General features: G+C 55.9%; 10 protein-coding genes across 10 annotated transcripts; 5 read left to right on the top strand and 5 right to left on the bottom strand.

Annotated features, from left to right (window-relative positions):
- Window positions 1-172: 172 nt before the first annotated feature.
- Window positions 173-2486, bottom strand: BKA78DRAFT_16746 (CDC50 family protein-like protein). The gene is made up of 7 exons (XM_066883191.1): window positions 2264-2486; window positions 1924-2184; window positions 1817-1853; window positions 1656-1752; window positions 813-1599; window positions 600-762; window positions 173-542 (listed from the first exon to the last, which is right to left on the bottom strand). The coding sequence occupies exons 2-7, from the start codon at window positions 2015-2017 to the stop codon at window positions 449-451; spliced, it is 1272 nt and encodes a 423-aa protein (XP_066749650.1). The 5' UTR covers window positions 2018-2184; window positions 2264-2486; the 3' UTR covers window positions 173-448.
- BKA78DRAFT_16843 (uncharacterized protein) lies at window positions 1948-2759 on the top strand. Its single transcript, XM_066883200.1, has 2 exons — window positions 1948-2384; window positions 2470-2759. Exons 1-2 carry the CDS (start codon window positions 2065-2067, stop codon window positions 2639-2641), a joined length of 492 nt encoding a protein of 163 aa, XP_066749649.1. The 5' UTR covers window positions 1948-2064; the 3' UTR covers window positions 2642-2759.
- Window positions 2760-3099: 340 nt separating this feature from the next.
- BKA78DRAFT_291580 (uncharacterized protein) lies at window positions 3100-4641 on the bottom strand (the record flags this gene model as incomplete). The annotated part of the gene is made up of 1 exon (XM_066885928.1): window positions 3100-4641. One exon carries the CDS (start codon window positions 4639-4641, stop codon window positions 3100-3102), a length of 1542 nt encoding a protein of 513 aa, XP_066749648.1.
- Window positions 4642-6835: 2194 nt separating this feature from the next.
- BKA78DRAFT_244728 (SWIRM domain-containing protein FUN19) lies at window positions 6836-8002 on the bottom strand (the record flags this gene model as incomplete). Its single annotated transcript, XM_066884058.1, has 1 exon — window positions 6836-8002. One exon carries the CDS (start codon window positions 8000-8002, stop codon window positions 6836-6838), a length of 1167 nt encoding a protein of 388 aa, XP_066749647.1.
- Window positions 8003-11658: 3656 nt separating this feature from the next.
- On the top strand, window positions 11659-12773 carry BKA78DRAFT_303156 (uncharacterized protein; the record flags this gene model as incomplete). Its single annotated transcript, XM_066887516.1, has 2 exons — window positions 11659-11707; window positions 11772-12773. 2 exons carry the CDS (start codon window positions 11659-11661, stop codon window positions 12602-12604), a joined length of 882 nt encoding a protein of 293 aa, XP_066749646.1. The 3' UTR covers window positions 12605-12773.
- Window positions 12774-12789: 16 nt separating this feature from the next.
- Window positions 12790-13569, top strand: BKA78DRAFT_16631 (uncharacterized protein). Its single transcript, XM_066883175.1, has one exon. The coding sequence runs from the start codon at window positions 12983-12985 to the stop codon at window positions 13478-13480; it is 498 nt and encodes a 165-aa protein (XP_066749645.1). The 5' UTR covers window positions 12790-12982; the 3' UTR covers window positions 13481-13569.
- Window positions 13570-15096: 1527 nt separating this feature from the next.
- BKA78DRAFT_348948 (uncharacterized protein) lies at window positions 15097-16553 on the bottom strand (the record flags this gene model as incomplete). The annotated part of the gene is made up of 3 exons (XM_066890720.1): window positions 15097-15343; window positions 15396-15874; window positions 15930-16553. The coding sequence occupies 3 exons, from the start codon at window positions 16551-16553 to the stop codon at window positions 15097-15099; spliced, it is 1350 nt and encodes a 449-aa protein (XP_066749644.1).
- A 356-nt stretch (window positions 16554-16909) lies between these two features.
- Window positions 16910-17166, top strand: BKA78DRAFT_348947 (uncharacterized protein; the record flags this gene model as incomplete). The annotated part of the gene is made up of 3 exons (XM_066890719.1): window positions 16910-16922; window positions 16973-17071; window positions 17123-17166. The coding sequence occupies 3 exons, from the start codon at window positions 16910-16912 to the stop codon at window positions 17164-17166; spliced, it is 156 nt and encodes a 51-aa protein (XP_066749643.1).
- Window positions 17167-17489: 323 nt separating this feature from the next.
- On the bottom strand, window positions 17490-18674 carry BKA78DRAFT_291577 (nucleoporin complex subunit 54-domain-containing protein; the record flags this gene model as incomplete). The annotated part of the gene is made up of 4 exons (XM_066885927.1): window positions 17490-17603; window positions 17651-18303; window positions 18349-18523; window positions 18576-18674. 4 exons carry the CDS (start codon window positions 18672-18674, stop codon window positions 17490-17492), a joined length of 1041 nt encoding a protein of 346 aa, XP_066749642.1.
- A 380-nt stretch (window positions 18675-19054) lies between these two features.
- Window positions 19055-19822, top strand: BKA78DRAFT_348945 (uncharacterized protein; the record flags this gene model as incomplete). The annotated part of the gene is made up of 4 exons (XM_066890718.1): window positions 19055-19074; window positions 19158-19385; window positions 19514-19646; window positions 19721-19822. 4 exons carry the CDS (start codon window positions 19055-19057, stop codon window positions 19820-19822), a joined length of 483 nt encoding a protein of 160 aa, XP_066749641.1.
- Between the last annotated feature and the right edge of the window lie 550 nt (window positions 19823-20372).

Genomic DNA, 20372 nt, shown 5'->3' with positions numbered 1-20372 from the left:
GATGATGGAGACTTGCAGTCCCGACGCTCGCTATATATCCTCTCCATGGTGACGGTCTGGATTTCCGTACGATATGGTGGACATCTAGACGGGTACGATGGATGCCTCTCTAGAACGTCCTCGTGGCGATTCTGGAGCTTATCCGCTTTGGACGAAAACGGCTTGTTTCCAGGGTATCACTGTACGACAAAGCAGCCCTATGTGCAGACCCTACGTCTGGCTCGTTAGGTGAGACCTGGGACTAGTGAGCGAGTGCCTAGAATTTTTCGATACGTGCGGCAAGGAAGGTCCAGAAGGAATTTATGCATCATCATTGTGAAACTCAAAAAACATCTAGAAGGGAGCCATCAAAAGCACCAGTGCCATCCTTATACAATGTCCCAGGACCATAACGCCAGGCGTGCAATAAGTCAAAGAATTTCAAGTAAATGTCGTTTTTGCAATCTTCTCAAGCCTCGCCCGGTCTCAAGACTCGGCCGGTGGTGTGGGCCGTGCTGGGGTTGTCGTTATTCCAGGTCAGATAGGTGTGGTCGCCGAGTTTTCTAGAACAGGTCAGTCGAACGATCACGTTGGCTTTGTCCGCCGCAGCCGGTACTTGCCTTGGCTTGATCAGGTGGGTAGCCGTGAAGAGGGTGCCCAGGAGTATACAGAGCCCACCCACCACGACATAGGCAATACCGAGGAACGGGTTCTTGCCCCCCATAACGGTCCTTGTCGAGATAAGCATGGACTTGGTGCCACCATACTCTGTAACGTCGAAGTCTACGCGCGTCAGCAGGCCCGCCATATCCGACAATGCCTCCCTCACTTACTGTCATAAATATCCAACTGGTAGCGTCCCACTCTCATGGTGCCGGTGTCATTGCGAAGCGCAAGCTTACTGAAGGCAGGCAAACCGGCAGTCCTCATCCACACCTGGAAGGCCTCATCTTCATTCAAGTTTGGAATGGGGTTGTCGTCAGTGTATCCATCTGGGTAGCGCCTCCTCCAGTTCGGGGGCGGCGCAACCTGCTCATTCGTGTAGGGGGCCTTCTTGTACAAATCCTTGTCACTGTCCCAAGCGATGCCTTTGTCGGTCATGTTGTAGAACCTTTCGTCTCCCGTTCCAACGGTAATTAGTTCGAGCGGAGTCTTGAAGGTGTCATTGAACATGGAGTTGGCAATCAAGCCGCACGGATAGTAGGCCTTTCCGGTCTCGTCCGTCTTAAGCGGATCACAGTCGCTGTTGGAAATCGAGGCATTGCTGCGGAAGGTTCCCTTGAGCTGCGACGCATCTTCCGACTTGACGTAACGACGGTGGTTTTGGTAGAAATCGGTAAGGCGGTAGTAGAGCAGGACTGGCGGGCCAATGTCGTTTTCGATGTCGAATTGGAGCGAGCAAACCGATGTATTAACCTGGACGGAGCTCGAGTAGTTGACCATGACGGTGCTGTGGGCCCATTTCGGCCTGCCTCCGGTAACCTGGCGGGACTTGAAGTAGCTGGACACCCTGTCGGAGGGCACGTCGACGAAGTCGCTGGCTTCGGGCGGGTAGCGCAAGTTGGTCGAATTCTGGGCTTTCTCGGCGCAGTTGGAATAGTCAATCGATATTTCCTCGACCTGCACAGAATCAATACATGTTCGGCGGAATATGTCCCCGCGACAGGCCGACGCACCTGCGCGCTTGCCCAGATCAGCAATCCGCCGATGGGAGCAAAGATGATGCCGACGACGAAGAAGAGCGGCAGGACAGTCTTGGGGGTGAGAATGGGTCTGCGAGAGGCTGTCAGCAAGCGCTACACGGAAGCAGCGGCAGCCTGCGGGTTCGACGACGTACTGCCAGGCCTTGAGACGCTGCTGGCGAAAAGCAGTATCTTAATCGCGGCAAACAACCATCATCAGCACATGTGCACTATTTCCGGACGTGGTGTGGCGGATGCGTACTCGCAGGTCTCCTGCTCTTTGTCTTTTTGCCGTCATCCTCGCGCGGTTCCTGGCTGCTAATCGAGTCCGTGTGGTCGACGTTGGTTTGCGACATTATGGAGAGGCTGGCGGCGCCGGCGAGTGAGGAAGCATCCGGCGGCAATGGATGGGGGAGAAGAGGGTCCGCAGATCCGAGGCGCGCGGTGGAGAGAAGATGTCGGTCGTGGTGGAGTACGGAGGCGCGTTGGAATGATGGAAGGCCGCCCGCTGCGCTCTAACTGTCTTGGGGTGTCGTCAGCCCTGAGTGGCTGCTTCCTGGCGTGGCGGTGCCAGCTTCCGCCCGCGACCTCCCATCTCCTACCGCCGGCTCCGACAATCCGCAAGTCCGCAACTCAACTCCATCAAATTCATCATCACCGCCATCCGGACGAGTACCGGCCAGCGACGACCGGAAACTTTGGACCACGTAACGGCCTCTTTTTGTAATCAGGCTGTCAGGGAGCGCTCCTCCTCCGCTTCACTGCCCTTCCGCGACTGTGACTAACAATCCAGAGTTCCAAGTTCCAGCCCTCCAGTTATTCTTAGCTGCCTGGGCCCTCTGACTCTGACGTGTCAGCATCCAGCGCTACGAGCGAGTAAACAGGATTCAGCGGGCCAAGAGCAAGCACAGTCGCAGCTCCAATTGACTTTCAGCTCCCAGGAACGCCCAACAGGCTCCTGCCTCTGCGCCCCGATCTGAGACGGCTTTCCCGTCGACAGGGCTGGGGTCGTCACGACTGCTTCTGCCTCCTCAATCATCGGAAGAGGAAGCCAATGGTACGTCCTTGGCAGTGTGACTGTCAATTGGCAAGTCCTGTCGAGTCAATTGTGGAGAAAAGGACAGCTCGCCTTCGATCCATCACCGCCGTCTGTCGATTGGCACGAGAGTTTGAACGTCTAACCATTCTCGTTTCACCGCTGTGTTTTCATACATCATGGTGCAGCTCCAATTCTCATCCATGCATGCCGTCTGTTTCCCTTTTTCGTTGCTTTGCCTAGCACATTCAATCTACGTCAAATTCTTTCCTAGTTTCTGTAAAGCACAAGACATGTGTGTGTATCTCAGCCAGCCAGCATTTTGCAGTAAGAAGCAGTCAACCACAGCCTGTCCCCACGTGTGTATCCTGTAGCTCGTCATCCTTCGCAAGCATACATTTGCTATTTTGAGAGCCCTGCACCAGAAGATGCCGAGTTTCCTTTTCTCCTAGAGTCTCTGTCCCTCTTTGTGTCCTCTTCCTCGTCAGGCCACCCCCTTTCGTTCCCCCCTTTAAACAAGACCAAATGTACAGGCGGCCAACTGCAACAGTACCGGCTTTTCTCGGGTTTGCAGCGCCCGCAGTTCGAGCATTGCATTTCGAGTCTGCGGGGGGCCTCTATCAGGAAAGGTTCTCCTCGGAGAGATGATGGCGACGCCGATCCAGATCCAGATCCGTTGAGACTTCTGTTGCTGTTGTTGCGCGACGTCACCGATCCGCTCTCGCTGCGCCGCCGCTCTAGCGCTGCTATCATAATGGCTGCAGCCGCCGGCGGCGTGCGCGGCGGCGTGTGGGGATTCATGTAATCGCGTCCGCCACCACGCGAGCCAGATGCAGGCGAGCATGGAGCTGCCATGGCAGAGGCACGGCGTTGGATGTGGGCATATGGCGAGAGGGGTGCCGTAGAGTAAGGGGATTGGTGGTGGTGCGGAAAAGGGGTAAGAGGGAGACGCGTAGGGGCATTGGCACGTCTTTTCCCTCCTGGCCGTACCGGCGTCGCCGCCTCTCCTCCCGTCTTCTTTTCAGACGGCAGAGGCTTGTTCTGGTCATCCTCGTCATACGAAGGCAGGCGCGCCAGCGGACAGAAGCTGTTCCACGACGATGTCGTGACGGTCGGTGTCGCGGGGGCACTCGCCCTCCTCCCAACTCCCGGCGTCAATCCGGTCGAAAAGCCCGTTGCAGCCGTGACGGTGGACGACGAGTCGGAGGACGAGGCGCTTCCGGCGGTAGAACCTGAACCCCCAGATCGAATCGATGCCGAGGACGACGACGAGAAGGACGAGAAGTTGAGTGTGGCGTACGACGGGCGGCGGTCCGCGTAGCTGTTGATCACGTCGTTGTAGTCAAAGTCGGTTGGATGTTCGAGGACCAGGGAGGGCAAGCGGGCGCTTCCGTCGTTCGTCTTTGCAATCGTTGTCGCCCGCTGCGGCGAAGCAACAACAGGGGCGCGCTGCTGTGCCTCTTCTTCCTCATTCTCCGCGATATCGTCTTCGCCCTCGCCCAAGCGCCGCGACTGCGCCTCCAACAACCCCGGCGCTGTCAAGAGGTGCTGATGCTGCAGAGTCGACGGCCGACGTTGAAACGAGGGCCTTACAGCCGCTGTCGTGTCGAACGGACATACGGTCGATTCCCTGCGGCGGGCATAGTAGTCGCGCAGATCAGGCGGAGCTGCAGAAGTTGGGCCACCAAGGTAAGAAGAGGCACCGAATGACGGCGCCGCAGCAGGAGTGATTGGAGCCGGCACGGCTTGCTCGAGGGACGCCCGTGCCGTTTCCAGCGCCACGGCCGACGGCGACGACGAGAGCGAGCGCAGCGTGTCGTCGAAGGAGGTGAAGGGGGTGAGGAGGGATTGGGGTCGGGATGGAAAGGACGACAAGGTGGCCGTCATGCGTCGCTGCTTCTCCGCTGGCGGGGAGGTCGGCTCGGTTGCCGACTTTTTCTCCATTTCTCTTCAGTCTGTCGTGGTGAAGGTAGGAATAAGCCTGAAGAGAAGAGCTCGTCTTGTTACTGTGTTTGTGGCATCGCTCGTCTCCTCGCTGCAGTTGATAGGCTTTCCTTTCTCTTCCTCTCTCCTTTCTCTTTCTCTGTCGCGTCACCTCAAGGTAAGTGGTGTAGACAACAGGAGGAACAAGACAGCGGACAGACACGCTTCCTCTTGTACGCGGTACTCGGAAGCCGATCAGAGGTTATCGTCGATGCGGGTTTCTCACTCTATCGACGATCTCAAGAAAAGCTGGGGACGTCGTAATCAACAAACCCCAGATGCGCTCCGAATCAGATTATCGGCGATGAAGTTCAAGATGGGAATTGTTCACAAGCGCATGTGTAGACAAAAGGACGTACGTGAAGTTGTATTCAGAGAATCGACGATTGAAGAGAGCAGCAGGACAGACGAGAGGGGAGAGGAAGAAAAGAAAATGGAACGGCGGAAGAACGACCCGGACCTTCATTCATCACTCGTCCACCACCTGCCGGGCAGCGACACCGCCGCCAAACCACACCTTCGGAAATACGGCACCTGCCCACCCACCTCTCCACCTACCGTTTGCTCAAGGAGGATCAAAGTCAGTCTCAAACCATCCGCCTTGGCAACCCCCCGTTATCCGTCACGCCAAACTAGCCTCCAGCATTTCCTTTGTCGCCTCGCCGCTGACGGCCGGTGGGACTTCCGGACTGCGTTTACTGCGTCTGATTAGTCGACAGACACTGCAAGCCTGCCGGGGCCGGGCAGGTGGAGCGAGAAAGAGAGTGTCTGGTGATTGGGTTTCCTGTTCGGGAGTATGGATGGGAGTATCTTGGAGAGGTGTGTGTAGGTGCGTTGATTGCCTAGTACGCAGACAGACTGGTAAGATGGATAGGCTGGATACCTAGGTGGCAATGGTCGATGATTGACGACGACGGACATGTCCGCTAGCTTCGCAGCGGGAAGCGCCGTGCGACTGACTGCTGTCATGAGGTGCGGTCGGTGGTCAGGTCACGGACGGTTGATGGTGCTGTATCGGACATGTCCATAGGTTTTGGTCTAGAAGTGAGCGCAATGGCAGATGGATGGAGAGAGCATGTAGAGGCATTGAGCACGTCGCGAACAGCTCGAAGCAGTTCAGGACAGACGTCAATCGAAAAGGCGTCGGGTGTCCTCAATGGCATCGGAAATAGGCAGGCGGTTCAGCAGCTCAACGGGAATAGTAATCCCAATTGCGACGACAAGGGCAAGGGCAGGAACTCGGGAAGCAAATCGGCCAAGCCAAGTCTATTAGCATCCAGGGCCCGTAACATCACATCGCAGTAAGCAGCAAACACGCAGCTACAAGATCAAACTTTCAGGGGATAAAAAGCGGTAGAATATAGTCTATCTAGCGCAACGGAGGGGCCTTTCGTCGCAGCATCCAAGGCCAAAGTCGGCATTCTCAAACTAGCCCCTGTCAGAAGAGTCTGTCCGTTCCGAGCAAAAGCGAAAAAAGCCGGAATGATATGAATGTATGGGATAGACCTAGAAACAAGGAAAAAGCCCTTCGTTACATGCCGGTGAATGTCCATAGTTAAAGAGAAAAAGTTCTGGATGGGGGTATCAGAGAAGGAAGTGAGATGTCCATGTCGAGGGCGGGTTAGGATATAGCTGATCCTGAATCCCGATGACGATGACGCAACAGGCGGAGCTGAAGCTTGGTCAAAAACGGAAACCGAACAAAGCACAAAGGGGTAGAAGCGGGCAGACTGACACCGGCCCAGGCCGAAACAGTAAGCCGATGATGGTTGCCCCAAAACAAGCAAGCTGCACCCAAAACGCCCCTCCCGATACGTATCCAAAAAAAAAACGCCTCTGTCGTGATGTGTGTGCGTGTGTCCCAGCCGTAAAAAGCGGGGAAGTGTGCGATGCGTTCCACCGTGAGTGCAGCTTGCCGCCAGTCAGAAAGGTTGGTGGAACCTGGAAAAACCCGAAACGCCTGACCGTCCAGAATATGCCGAATTGATAAGATGTGAAAATGCACCGAAGGAGTCTGATGGTAAATAACACCGTCGCGCGGTCCATCAAGCTTGTAAGAATCAACAGTCGAAAGGGTTAGCCAGGAATAGTTCAAGTCTCAAACGCTTAGCGATCGGCCAGCGAATCGCTGCATGCGTCAAACAAGTCCACACCATTACTGGTCGAGGTCGATGACGCTGCCGAGGTACTTTTGGAAATGGTGAGGCTTGAACCAACCGATGCGATCATATGCCGACCACAGCTTGCTCGCCTTGTTAACATCAATCTTGCAGGCCTGCTGGGCCTTGGTCTTGTTGAAGTCCTCGCCCTTTTGGAGGGCCTTGACGCGGGCAGCGAAGATGCGACGCTTGTTGGCAATGTATGTTGCGCAGCTGAGCCGCAGGACACCAGCCATTGTCAGCTCCGAGGGGTGCAACAGGTCGCGGTCCGGGTCGGTGGAGAGGTCGAGTGGTGGACCTTTCCAGTCCGTCTTCATAATCTTTCTGCCTTCCTCGGGCAAGGTAGACAGAGGTGGCGAGTAGTCCGGAATTGAGCGGAAATCAACGTCATCCTTTGGGGTTATGACTCTCGGAGCTTTGGGTGTGGCGGCGGGCTTGACTTCGAACGAGTCAAGAGCGACCGCCTTGGGAGTTCGCTTAGTGGTGCGAGGCGCGCGTGGAACTCGAGCGGTTGCGGGCTTGGACTTGCGAACGCCAGCAGGTGCGGGCGCCAATTGCTTCAATTGCTTGCTCTTTTGCTTGTTGCCGGCTCCGCGACCGTAGACGTGCCAGGTCTCGCGCTCCCTCTTGAGGTACTCCCTGGGGTTCTTGGAGTACAACTCCCAAACGCAGGACCTGAAGGAAATGGCCAATTCATAGTCGGACCTGGATGGCAGAGCGGTGGTGGTCCGTGGAGCGGTGGCGGCAATGTGCTGAGAGATGATGTTGTCATGCTCAGGAGTCGACGAGCTGCTTGGAAACAGGGGCGCGGTGGTGTCGATCCGGTCACCGCTCGTGGACGGAGGGAACAGAGGCGGGTCCCTGCTCGTGTCCTCGACGACGGAGCCCTGAGGGTCCTCCTTGTGTGTTTGCTGATAGGGCGAAACAGGTGGAGAGGGAGGCAGGCCTTGGGTAGAAGCCCTCACATTGCTGGCGACGGCGTGGACGGTCGTGTGCCTGATTGAATCGCTAAAGGGCGAGGATTTGGCGGGAGCAGCAGAGGCATTGGAGGCCATTGGCGACTTTGAGAAGCTGTCGGTACGCTTCATTTCGGGAGGCGAGAGGAGCGAGGAGACGGAGAATGGTTTTGCGGGCTTTTGGGTGTTTGTGTCGAAAGAGGCCATTGTTTGCGACAAAGTAAGAGGGATCGCAGGCTGGGGACCGTGGGCGGTGTTTTAGGGCAGCAGTGGCTGCAGGGGGAAGGTGCTGGAAGGCGTGCGCTGGACCAGCTGGAGAGTGTTGCGTTGGTCGGTGATGAGGTGGCGAGCAGGCAGGATTGGAGCGACTGGCGGGCTTGTTATAGTCTGGGGAGGCTGTGACTATGACGGCAGAGCAGCCAATAGGGGGGCGGTAGGCTTGGCCGGTCAGAAGTGGAATTAGGCAGAACCGTTGGTGTTGGGGGAGCAGGTGGAAAGTTGAGTAGTTCCAAGTTGTTTCGTTTGGTGGCGGACAAAGGCATCCTTATGAAGGAAGGACACGCTTGGGGCGCAGAAGGCTGAGTGCGGTGGTGTAGACTGAATCTGGATTGGCAGGGAGCTTGGTCGATGACTGGGAGGAGCAGATGACTGCTGATTAGACATCATGCGGAAGCGTCGCTCGCACAATAGCCCAGGACAAAGGACGAGGGCCGCCACGCGCCGCCGGCAAGGGTTACGAGAAGTGCGACAAGGCGGCAGATCGCTGGTGTCAACTGATAGGACGAGCAGCAGGGCTGGTTAGTCTGGGACCATCATCAGGCACGTTATGTTGGCCGCGCGCGCCTGAGGTGAGCCTCTGCTGACGAATGGAGGCATCGGAAGGGCGGCGAGGGTGTGGCGGAGCGGTGGGTACGGTAACTGAAGCAGAGGGCAGTGACGGATGGATTCTTGGTGGAGGATGGCCGGCGCTGACTCTGGGCTGGAAAAGGTTGTGGCGGGACGTGGATGGATGGTGTTAGAGAGATGACAGAGAGCCGACAGTAGGAGAGGCGCTAATTAGCGACGGCGAATCCTTGGGCAGCGCTACCAGCCGGGCCATGATGGCACATCTAAACAACAAGACAGAATTCACCATGTCTACAAAACAATTGAAGCGCAATTGTTGTTCGTTTCCATCTTCTCTTGGTTCCAACAAATTCTCTACCAACTGCCGGGCGCAAAATGACTCCAAGCCCACAAGGCATATCCGCTGGTACCCACCTCACTGCCACCGCTTGCCGGGCACCAAACATTCATTCCAACACCCATTGAGGCAGGCAATCATCGCCTCTGCGCATACCGTGTGACAATTGGTAGCCATGCACTCCAATGCTTCAATGCCAGCATCTCTTCGAAATATCGACGCCCCCAACATCAACCTCTTCCTCCATCCAAAAACGACCAACGCGTCCGGCGACAGCCTAAACACCATGGCAGCCAACAATGGCGCCTTGGCTCGGTCGGGTGGCGCGGGCTGTCTCGAGACGCCGACCCTTTGATTTGCACGTGTAGCAGGACAAAGCACTTCCTCATATCGTCTTTGAGGCAGCCATTGACGAGAGCAGAAGACAGTGTGACTGACCGGTTGTAGGGACATACTTACCCTCGAATTACATCACTCCTCCAGCTACTCTCCTCGTGGACTGGTGCATGTGAAAGGGCTCCGAAACCTCACCTGACGCCTTATCGCTTCTTCTCGCCATGGGCCCGAGACATTCCAATTGCTATGCCTCTGTTCGCTGTGATCATGGGGCTCTCTCTGCGGCCATCTGCCCGTTTAACCCACATCGCTCCCCCACACCGCTCCCGGTCGCTCCCCATGCTCGATGCCCCCCATGGCCCTCCATCACAGCGCCATCACCAAGTTTGCTGCGCGACGGGCGGCTGCACGCCATGCTCCTCCATGACCGTCTCGCCCTCCGCATTTGGACCGTCCAGGCCTCAGCTCAATGGAGGGGTCGTCAGGATCCGTGGGACCCTGCATCTTTTATCGTGCGCCTTCTGCGGGTGCTGCCATTGCCAGGCCTCGACGACGCCCTTTGGTCGTCTTGATTGCTGCTCGAGCTTCCGTCTTTGGCTAGTACCTACTTTTAGCCAGAGCGAGCCCACGCCAGTAGTCTGTTGCAAAAGCCCCCTGTCCTCGTCGTTTCTGTCGTCTCTGCATCGTCTTCGTCTTGTCAACTCTAAACTTTTTCTATCAACGTCACGGCCATGGATAGCCCGCGCGGAACGAAAGGCGCCTCTGCCGGGAACGTCGCGAATTCCACGTGTGGGGGTGCGGTGCGGTTCGCGCCGACTCTTGGGCCCAACGAGACGTCAGCTAAGGCCCCCATCCATGGTCGCCTCTGTCGACGACGTCAAAAGAAGCAATCGACCGTCTGCTCTTGCACGCGCCCCTCTTAGGACCAACAAGTCTGCAGTACGAGGCCACACAGATCGGTCCCGCCCATGCATGTCAATTAAGATTGCTGCAGGTTGCGCCGTCGCACACGCCGACCAAGACTCTCAGAGGTCTGTCAGAATGGTGTGGGACCACCAAGTCAGGACACTGCCAAGCATCATGACGCCTTTTGTTCGTTTACTTGGTTTTCATGTCAGTTTTCGCCTTCAGGGACCCGGTTTTCAGAATTTTCAATTAGGTTGCAGCCGCTGGCCGCTGCGGCGGCGCCTGAACCCTGCCGCCCAACGGGTGAGTCATCAGTCGAGCCCACAGACGACGTCGACCATCACCAACAACCGAACCGATCCAGACTGAGGTGGGTTCCACGACGTCTTGCTGCTCGCATTCGCAACACCTCTTTTCCTGGCTCTCTGCCTCTTTTTTTTCTTCATCACATGGCCACCGTTGTCCTTGTCCTATCCCCAACGGCACACCCGCGGCACCGCGCTTTGCACGGCATCCGCATTTTGCAGCGGAGAATTCCTCCCCGCATCAAACCCGTCCGTACAGATGCTTTGCTGAACCTCCATGATATCTGCAATCCATCCAAGGCGTTTCGAAATTTGCCGTCCTCCCCGGTTTCCGCAGCCAGACCCTGTTGGTGTGCAACAGTCTCAACACAGTAGTCTACCAAGATACATCTTCTCAACTCTGGACCTTTAGCATCACCTGCCTCTCTGCTGCTTCTCCAGGTTGCCCAAATCGGCTCACCCAGACGCCCGGGACCACTGCTCAACTCAACTCAACACTTTGCCTGCCGCGCCGCCCACCGCTCCGCCACCATCATGACCTCACAGATGACAATATCCCTCATCAACACCACGCAGGAAATCATCTCCCGCTCCTCCGCCTCCATGTCTATCAACTTGATCACCAGCATCGACTGATGAATGATGCCGCTGCGCCGCCACCGCCTTTCCAGGTAACCGCATTTCAACCAAACGCACACCATCACGAACCTCTTCTCAACACACCACCACTACCACCATTTTGCAAGATCCCAGTCCATCTCGTTCCTAGCTCTGGTAGCTCAGTCCTTGAATCCTTCCCGCTTTTCCGAGACACCCATCCCCTCTATCTACTCCCGCAAACGCAGATCATACACCGGCAAGTACCGCTTCTGTTTCTATTCCTCACGTCTCTTTTCTTTCTCTCCTGACCGGCCGCGCAATCAAAACCCCCTCTACCATTTCCCTTTATTGCTCTACACCCACCGCACATTCTCCCTGTATGTCCTCCCTCCCCATCGGCATCCGTCGTCCGTCGTGCGCCTAGCGTCGCACCGCCGCACGCATCACGTACGTACGTACATACATACGCCGTGTATCATCTCATCTCTCGTCCCATGTCTTGCCTTGCCATTTCCCGCGTCCGTCCTGTCAATATGAATCCTGGCCGCACGGGTGGTGCGGTGAGAAAACCACAAAGCCGGGGTGCGTCTCGAGTGCATCGCGACTTGCAGTTGGAGCAGCGCAGTCGATGCAAGCGGGCTGTCAGGACCCCCCCCGCGGGACCGCCGTCTGAGACTGATCGCTCCGCTTGTCCTCCAGACCGGTCTGGAGGCCATGGGGTACATTTCTACATGGCCCGTACACGGTCTACAGGGGATCGTCGGAGGCGGCATGTGTGGCCGGCAGAGGGTTGTTGGTGGGTGCAGCGAGGTAGGTGTCTGCAGAGAAGCAGCATCAGCCAGCCGGTCTGTCAAATCTGTCCATCCTGTCTGTCCGCCCACCCGTCCATCCTGTCCGTTTCCGAGCACACATACGCACGCGCAACCTGGGTCCTACTTGCAGACGGACGATCGACGACGATGGACGTGCGGCGTGACGGACGGACAAACTTTCTGGTTTACACAGACAGGACTGACAGGACTGACAGACCGGTGGTACCAACGCGGCCGCATCGATGGCGAGCGCGGCGAAATTGCTTGCGGGGATGAAGGCCTGATTTTTTTTTGTTTGCTCGTCTGTGGTGTCTGTCGATCTGCTTCATGCATGCAATCTGTATGTGTTCCCGTATTTTTGCTCCGCTCTTTGAAGCAGGTAAGAAAGTCGGTGGGCAAACTGAAAGGCAAGAGTGGGATGAGATGGAGGAAGGAGGAGAAACAGGGAAGAGGGGGGTCGGGCAGGTCAGGCAAGTTTAGAGAGAGCGCTGAGAGCGAGAGGGAACATGGGCGTGTAGTTATGCGGGGAGAAGAGCAAGAGAGAAATGCTAATACCGACCCCATCCATCATTCGGCCTTTCATCTGTGGGCGTTCAAGATTCGCTTTCTTCTCACTTGTCCTCGCCACTACACACACGGACCAAATACTACCAACACCTCTCCTTGAAATGCGATGGCGCTACGTTGAGAAGGTGACGCTGTGAAAGAAAGACGAGCAATCCCCGGTCAGTTTAATTTCACGCTTGAGTAGAGGCAAGGAGGCAAGCACGTGTAGCTGTTTTGGCTGTGGACCTTCTTCGCCGCCTCTCAATACAAGATATACATCAAGACAGTCAACCAATCTCTTGCGCAGCTACATCTCGATCCACCGTCCTGCTTTGGCACACACCAGCTACCCAACTCTCAAATCGCCAGATTGCCCAACCCAAAACTACTCGCTCCCACACTTGCCCAACCACCCAAGCCCGTACCGTACGTAGACCAAAAGGCACGACGAAGCGCTGCGAGAAATTCCCATTCCCGTCCATCAACCAGGTCATCGGCCATGAGTCGAGCCAACTCTCAAACGTACCGCAGGAGGAGCCACTGTTGGCCATGGGACGAGAGATCTCGGCCAAACCTCCACCCTCTCCTCCCTCCCCGCTTCTCCACTCATTCAATCTTCGACCAAACCACCACAGCCAAACCAAAACCCAAACCCACCATCCATCATCACCATCTCCTCAGTAGTCAACCTCACCTCCCGCAAGGCTGCCACGCCATGCTATCAGCAAGCCAGACAGACAGACGGGTACCCGCATGCACCGTACATGAACGCCTGGCTGGGCTGGGCTGGGCTGGGCTTGGCTGGGGTCCGTTCCGTTCCCAGTCCGTTCCAGTTCGGCTCGTATGTATGTATGCAGTTCGTCGTTGCTTTTTCTTCCTCTCCGCCCTCACTTGCTTTTTCTCTTTTCTGGCTCTCGCCGAACACCCTTTCTCTCTTTTGCCTTTTCCGAACTGGACCCGGGCTGGACTGGACCGGACCGGGGCGACGCATTTCTGAACAATATTTTGCTTTTGGGGGCAGGGGGTTTCGAGGCTTCTTGGCATGGCTTTTTGTAGATATGTACCATACTAGATAATGTACATACATGTGCGATACGAGAGCGCGCGAGCAGAGAACGACGACGACGCCACCGACGTCCGCCACGCCACGCCGCGCCCGACCCAGCCAGCCAGCGCGGGTACGAGTCTATAGCTCGAGGACTAGATAAGTAGGCCAGCCAGCAGGTAGACCGGTGCTCTAGACACCAAAGTACCGAGACAACGACCATCACTGTATCCAAATGTCTGGGGCGCATCGAATAGGGTGGATCTTGTGCGGCAGCGCTCGCACAAAGTCAAGCCAAAGGAGCGACCGACCGACCGACCGGGCGAGCGACGACGACGGGCATCGAAGAACAGACAGCATCCCGGACGTCGATGTTGAAGGTGGTGATGATGGAGGGGAGGTAGGTCTGAAGACGGACGGGACGAGCTGAGACACTCGCGGCCGACGAATACGTGATGGGTGAATGATGGACAGATGACATACATACAGCTTCTCTCGTCTAGCAAGCAGAACGAGGCGCAGGAAACACCTCCGACGATGCACTTCGCCGAATAGCAAAATTTTTTCTGAGCAGCCCTCCAGAAATTCACCTGCCGCCCTTGAGACGATCCATTTCGTCGGGGGAAAGAAAGGTGTGTAAGCAGTCAATCCAGTCGCGTGCCCCCCATCCATTTCTCCCCGCTCCGTCGTCGCCAGCAAAGTGTCCTCGCTGAGAATCCCGTCCATCGCGGACGGCGCCCCAGTCTCATCTCATCGCGATGACGGAGGCGATGACTACGGCGAAGAACGAAACAACAGCACGCCAATCCCATTCACGGACTAGACAGGGCAAGCAGGCGTTGCGGCCCCGTTCGTCACCAGAAGAAGAAGAAGCGGGGGAAGAAAAAGCCCAACAACCCCAAGAGAATGACTGGCAAAAAGAAAAGATCAATGGGAATGAAAACACCTCTCTCTCTCTTCTCTTCAATGCAACCAGGTTTCATCTAAAGGGGGCTGACTCTCATCATTTTTGCTTTTTTTCTCTCTTCTCATTATCAACCGCACGCGCGCCATATAGGAGAGAACCGGGGATGGGGGAGAAAAGGAAAGAAAAACATAAACGCCGCCCAAAGCCTCACCAAGCCTCAAAGGGTTCCCCAGAAAACTGCTACCAAACCGGCAGCATCCGTCCACCCGCCCGCTCCGACGGCCCGCGCATGTGGTCGCGGCGGCGTGACTAAGCTACGCCTCGTCAAGCCATCGCCAGCCCAGCCGCCTTCAACATGAGAAAAGAAAAGAAAGTGTGTTTGTGAGATGCGGGCGTGAGAGATGATCAATCCGGTGAGTAAGGCGGAGACGGAAAGAGGCGAATAAGCATGACCACGTCTGCCTAATGAAGTGCCCAAATCCCGCGGGCTTGCTCGGAACAATGAAGGAAGTGGAATCTCGACTGCCGCAGCACTCTCCCGATGCGAACTCGTCCTGCAACGGAATTGAAAGCCTCCTGGCGCAGGCACATGCTCAAAAGTCTGTCTCAAAAGCGAACTGAGAAGCATAGCTCGTGCCATGGGATTTGGAGACGCGCACTCTTAACCACGGCGACCACCACCAGAGCGGCCAAGCTTCAAGCGCCGCGCCGCCTCCGACTGTCCAACTGGCTTGACTGATTGGGTGTTGACGATAGGCTGGCTCTTGGGCGCAATCGTGAAGCTGCGCATCTGTGTCTGTTGACGCGCGCGGTCGAACAAGCCGGGTGTTGCGAGAGCCTTGGCACGTGCAGCGGCGGCGGCTTGCTGTTGCGTTGATGCCTTGACAGCAGTACGATCGGGAAGACGTCTGCAAGTCTTGTATTAGCACGGCTTTTGAGCAGGGGTTGCATGAGACATACGAAGGATCGTAAGTAGCCTCCGTGACTTCTTTCTTGCGGTAGTCATCAGTACGCTTGAGAATCGGACGAGTCCACTCAGCCATCAAGCGCTCAGCTTGCGTCTTGATAGCGGGCTCGGGCCTTTTGCTCTTGGTGTAGAAGTGAATGACTTTTCCAATGCCACTGGCGACCAGCGAGTCCTTCGTGATGGGAAGCTTTGCCAGGGTGGCGAACAGCTCACGCTGAATGTTGTATGCTGGCAGACTGCCATCGTTGAGAGGCTCAAGGAAGAACCGGACCGCTTGAAGCAGGTTGATATCAGGATCTACCAGATTGTTCTGCAGATTGTTGCGGTTGAGAAGAGCAACGACCTCGGGCAAAAGCTTGAGCTTGTTGGTAGCAGGCAGTCCTCGCTCACGACCTTCGTTGTCCGCCTTTGCAGCGTCAGTCATGCGGCGGCGCATGTCGTCAATCTCCGCGTCAGCTTGTGCTTCCAGGTCCTTTTCTTTCGTTAGCCACCAGACACCAAGCACCACTTGACTCTCTGCTACTCACAATACCCTTCTGAGCGCGGCGCTTTGTTTTTGACTTCAACGCAGCATCCATCTTCGCGTCCAATTCACGCTTCCTACGTTCCTCCGGAGGCAAATTCTCCCAGTCCTCTGGCTCTGGGGTTGCCTTCTTCCTGCTCCTCCTTTCCCGAGGGCCGGTCTCCACCGGAGCGCCACCAAGGTCGTTGTCGTCCTCACCACGTCTCTTCCTGCTCTTCTTTGGCTTTTCTCTTCTGCTCTCCTTCCTCTTCTTCCTGCCTCCATCAGCCTCGCCATCACGCTTCCTCTTGTGCACACCAATCAGGTTGACGTTGCTCTCGTCCACTGCGATGGCCGGACGGTCCTCGATGGCGATAGCGTTGGGATCAAAATCTTCGAATTGCGCCTCATCGACCTCTGAAAGAACCGATTCCGCGTCGGACAAATCGTCGCCCTTGTCCTCTGCATCTAGGTCGCCTGTGCCATCACCGGCCTCCGTAAGCTCCATGTCTTGCTGAGGGGCTGCGATGGGCGGATTCGGGGTAGATGCTTCTTCGTCGATTTCGGGACGGACAGGCTCTTGCGGGTCGTTGCCAGCTTCTGGGAGCGTGCTCGGGTCGGGGGTGGAGTTGAACTCGACGTCCTCCATGTTGTCACGCTCAAGGCTCTGTCGAGATTTATGATTCCAGGATTCAGAGCTTCGCAAGTCAGGGTGAGGTATACGGTCTCGGCGCGTCGGCTGGAGGGTTGTGGATGAGGTTGTGGTTGGTGATCGTTGTTAGTTGAGGTAGAGCGCGCGCCGAAGAAAGGTAGGCCGGGCTCCACGTCTCTTGCTGTCCGTGCACGGAGTATGTAGTAGCCGCACCTCAACGCGGACTGCGCGTCATATTCGGTCACCACTTTTGCAGTGCTAGGCTAGCAAGATTTCCGCGCGCGACCTCGCCGCAGCATCTTCCAGCTTCAGCACCATCGCCCGTGTCGTCACATAAACCACCACCAAACACAATGTTCGGAGGACGTTCGTCTCCCTCCCCAATCTTCTAGAGCCTTTGCTAATCCACCGTGTAGCACCACCACCCCCCAGCAAGGCCGAGTTGGCCAGACAAGTCAACGAGGCAAACCAAACCCTCAACTTTGCCTACGCAACCTGCACGCTCCTCTACCTCTGTAAGACACGTCCGACACAAAGCTCTGAGAACCCTTGCTAATTTATTAAAGCGCCCTTGGCGATTGACTACGCCATGAAGCTCTTCAGCCGCTAAGCACAAACACTGTATCAACACCGAAGCTGGATGGGAGGTATTGCGGAAAATGGCAACGGAGCCAGATTCGGGCGTTTAGCGGGATTCTCTCAATGGGTCACAATCGCATTTTCTCCGGGAAGCTCAAGTGGCAATGGGTGTCAAGTCTTTTAAGACTATTTACGCTGTGACTGTCGCCTTGACGAAGGCGCTGTGCAAGCTCCATGGCCTCCGCTCCCGTCCCTCTTCTCCCATGTAGAATACACGGCCTGGTATTTTGCGAAACCCAAGACATACTCAAAGCCGAAATCTGTCCAAGCTCTCAACCCCAACGTGCAGTTGAATCATCTCGTGTTTGCCGGTGAGGTGTTGGCATCGTGCCACTCAGTCCACTCCTTTGTGACTTGATCGAGCTCCTTGCGGAGGTGCTCCAGTTGTTGGTCAAAGTCGTTGAGAACCTTTTGAGAGTTAGCAGAGATTTATTTGAATCCGCGTTTACACTGACCTTTTTGATCGCCTTCACGCTCTCCTCGTCCAGTGGCTCCTCCTCTACCTTTGTCTTCCTCCCAGTCCTCTCCACTTCCTCCTGTAGACGTCTTGCGCTCATTCGGATGCCGTGCAGCTTGCCCCAGATTTCCTCCTGCTTTCCATTCAACATGGGATCAAAGACCTTTCTCTCGAGTGCCTTGAGCGTCTTCTTCAGTTCTTCTTCCCTAGGATCCATCGCATAGCCACGGTTCCTCAAGACTTGCGCTTTGGCAGCAAGCTGCAGGCAGCGCTTGGTGAGCGCAACATGCTTCCTCTTCGCCTCCGTGACGCGGACCGAGACCTCCAAATCGTGTTTCCGGAGTAGCTCGTCCAGGGTGTTGTTCATCTCGTGCAAGCGCGACTGCAGCGCTACAACGGCCTTTGCCTGCATCTCTAGACGCGTGCCGACCGAGGTGAATCCGCGACCGAGAATGGGGATTGCGCCCTCATTGGGCTTCTTGGACAGGGCTTCTTCCCAGGCCTTGGGGTCCTCGTCGGGGGGCGCAACGTAGTATGGGACCCTTTGAGGCTCGACTTGGTTGTAGAAGTAGTACTGGAACGCAGACGAGCTTTGCGAGGGGTCCCATCTGGTGATTACCTCCTTCATCTGTTCGGGAATGCCTTTTTGGTCTAGACAGGTGAGCTTCAGCGCGCAAGAATTGGAGTAAAACTTACGAGCAGGAGGCGGAGGCTGCCATACGGAGCTGGAGGCGTTCGCTGCTCCGAGAGGTTGTGGCGGAGGCAGAGGAGTTCCAAAGACGCTCTGTCCGAGAGGTGCTGATTGGGTTTGCGCAGCCTGATTTTGCTGAGGGTTCACGGAGCCTCCAAAGAAACTACTTCCTTGGGGTTGCTTTGAATGAAATCAGCACCAGGTAGCTCCGCAGCTCTTCGCATAAACTTACCGTGTTGTTTTGGCTGGCGCCGAACAGCCCAGTGCTACCGCTCTGCTGCTGGCTAGCCCCAAAGGTGCTCCCTTGCCCTTGTGACCAGAGAAAAGACATGATGCTGTGTCGCTCGCGAAGAAGGCGAAAACAATGCTGTGGACCAGCAAGCAAAGCGCGGAGTCAGGCGCAGAGTCGGCAGAATGACGCGTCGTTGGTGAGAAGCTGTTCGAAAGCCGACGAGAATCGCAAGACGTGGGGATGGTGGGTACAGGGAGATTTTGAGCCTCAGTCGCGAGAGCTCATGTTGGAGAGGTGTGGGCGTGGTTTATTTGGGTGCGATGTTCTGTTGTTTCTTCTGCGCCAACCAAGCGGGAACAGAGCTCGAAGCCGCCGGCGAATAGCCGACCTACCAGCTCCACACCGTGCTCGCCCGCAGCTCCCTCCGCATCATCCAATAACCTCACTCTGAATCGGATTACCACGCCCAAACATTCACCATGGCGGCCCGCGAACCCAGGTACGGTTCTTGGAGAGAAGGCTGTCTTCAAGCTTGTCTTTCTCAATTGGCATACAATGGCTTGAGCTAATACCGAATCGCAGGTTCAACGACCGTGTGCTGATCGATGTCACTCCTATGCCCGACCATATTCCCAAGGTCCAGGAAGTCGGCTCTACCTCTGCTCCCCTCATGAGCGCTGCGTTCTTCATTGGTGCGAGATGCAAGCCCTACAACGACGACTACATGATGTGCAAGGATGACGCCAAAGGACGTGGTGAATTGGAATGCCTCAAGGAGGGCAGGAAGGTGACGAGATGCGCCACCAGCGTGTAAGCTCTCATCATATCAGGGCGAATGGTTGCGCTTGGGATCGCATCTCCTCCACGACAATCGCGTCCATGCGGGGAGCTCGGGGGACTCGGTACAAGTACGGCGCTGATGACGCTCGTGCCCGCAGGCTCGAAGATATCAACAAGCACTGCCTGAACGAGTTCCGCTACCACTGGAACTGTCTCGAGTCGAAGAACCACCAGCTCTGGAAGTGTCGCCGCGCCGAGCGCGTGCTGAACAAGTGTGTTTTTGACAAGATTGTTCGTCGCCCATGGACCACTTTCAATTTCAGCCGTCACGATTCTACTTCGGCGTCTTGCTAACGTGTCCACAGAACCTGGAAAAGACCATCCCGGATACCCCCAAGGGCGAAGTCCCTGTCCACTTGCGCGAGAAGCAGCTCTTTGCTGACGACGGCTTCCTCGGATCACCATAGATACGGGTTGCAGGATTCGTTTTGATTGAGAATGATGCTTGATGGTCCCTACACAAGCCGTGATATGTTGGTATTCAAGAATCAAGAAATACAAAAGCACTTCCCTGGCCCCTTCCGCCACGATAGATTACCGTTAGAAGAGAGGCAAGTGAGAGCTTGCCATATGCATCATCTGGGTGGCTCGAGTGTTTTCTATCAGTGCCCTGAAATTGTTTGAAGCCCCAAGTACACGTTGATTGACTTTTCTACTCGAGTTTTGGATCTTTAAGACCCGCACCACAGTGGGTGACGAAAGAAATTGCTAATCTGAGAATCTCTGTCGCCAGGTCAGCACACGTAGAGATGAGGAGTCTACAAGCGCTTGATGCTTCCAACATAGAGAGAATTTTTCCTCTCTATAAACAGTTATAAGGAGCATTCAAGCACTTGTGTCTGAGTGTGCGACGACTTGAAGCAAAGCCTTGGTTGAATTTCTTTCGTCGCCAATTGTGGCACGTTAATTCTGGGGCGGCCGTTGAGCCCAGCCTCGGAAAATTAGGGACGGGGACAC

Source organism: Phyllosticta capitalensis (genome assembly GCF_038381095.1).
Source record: "Phyllosticta capitalensis strain CBS 128856 chromosome Unknown BKA78scaffold_1, whole genome shotgun sequence".
Classification (NCBI taxonomy): Eukaryota; Fungi; Ascomycota; class Dothideomycetes; order Botryosphaeriales; family Phyllostictaceae; genus Phyllosticta; species Phyllosticta capitalensis.
Note: the sequence above shows the minus strand (reverse complement) of the source record. Positions and strands in the feature narration are given on the sequence as shown.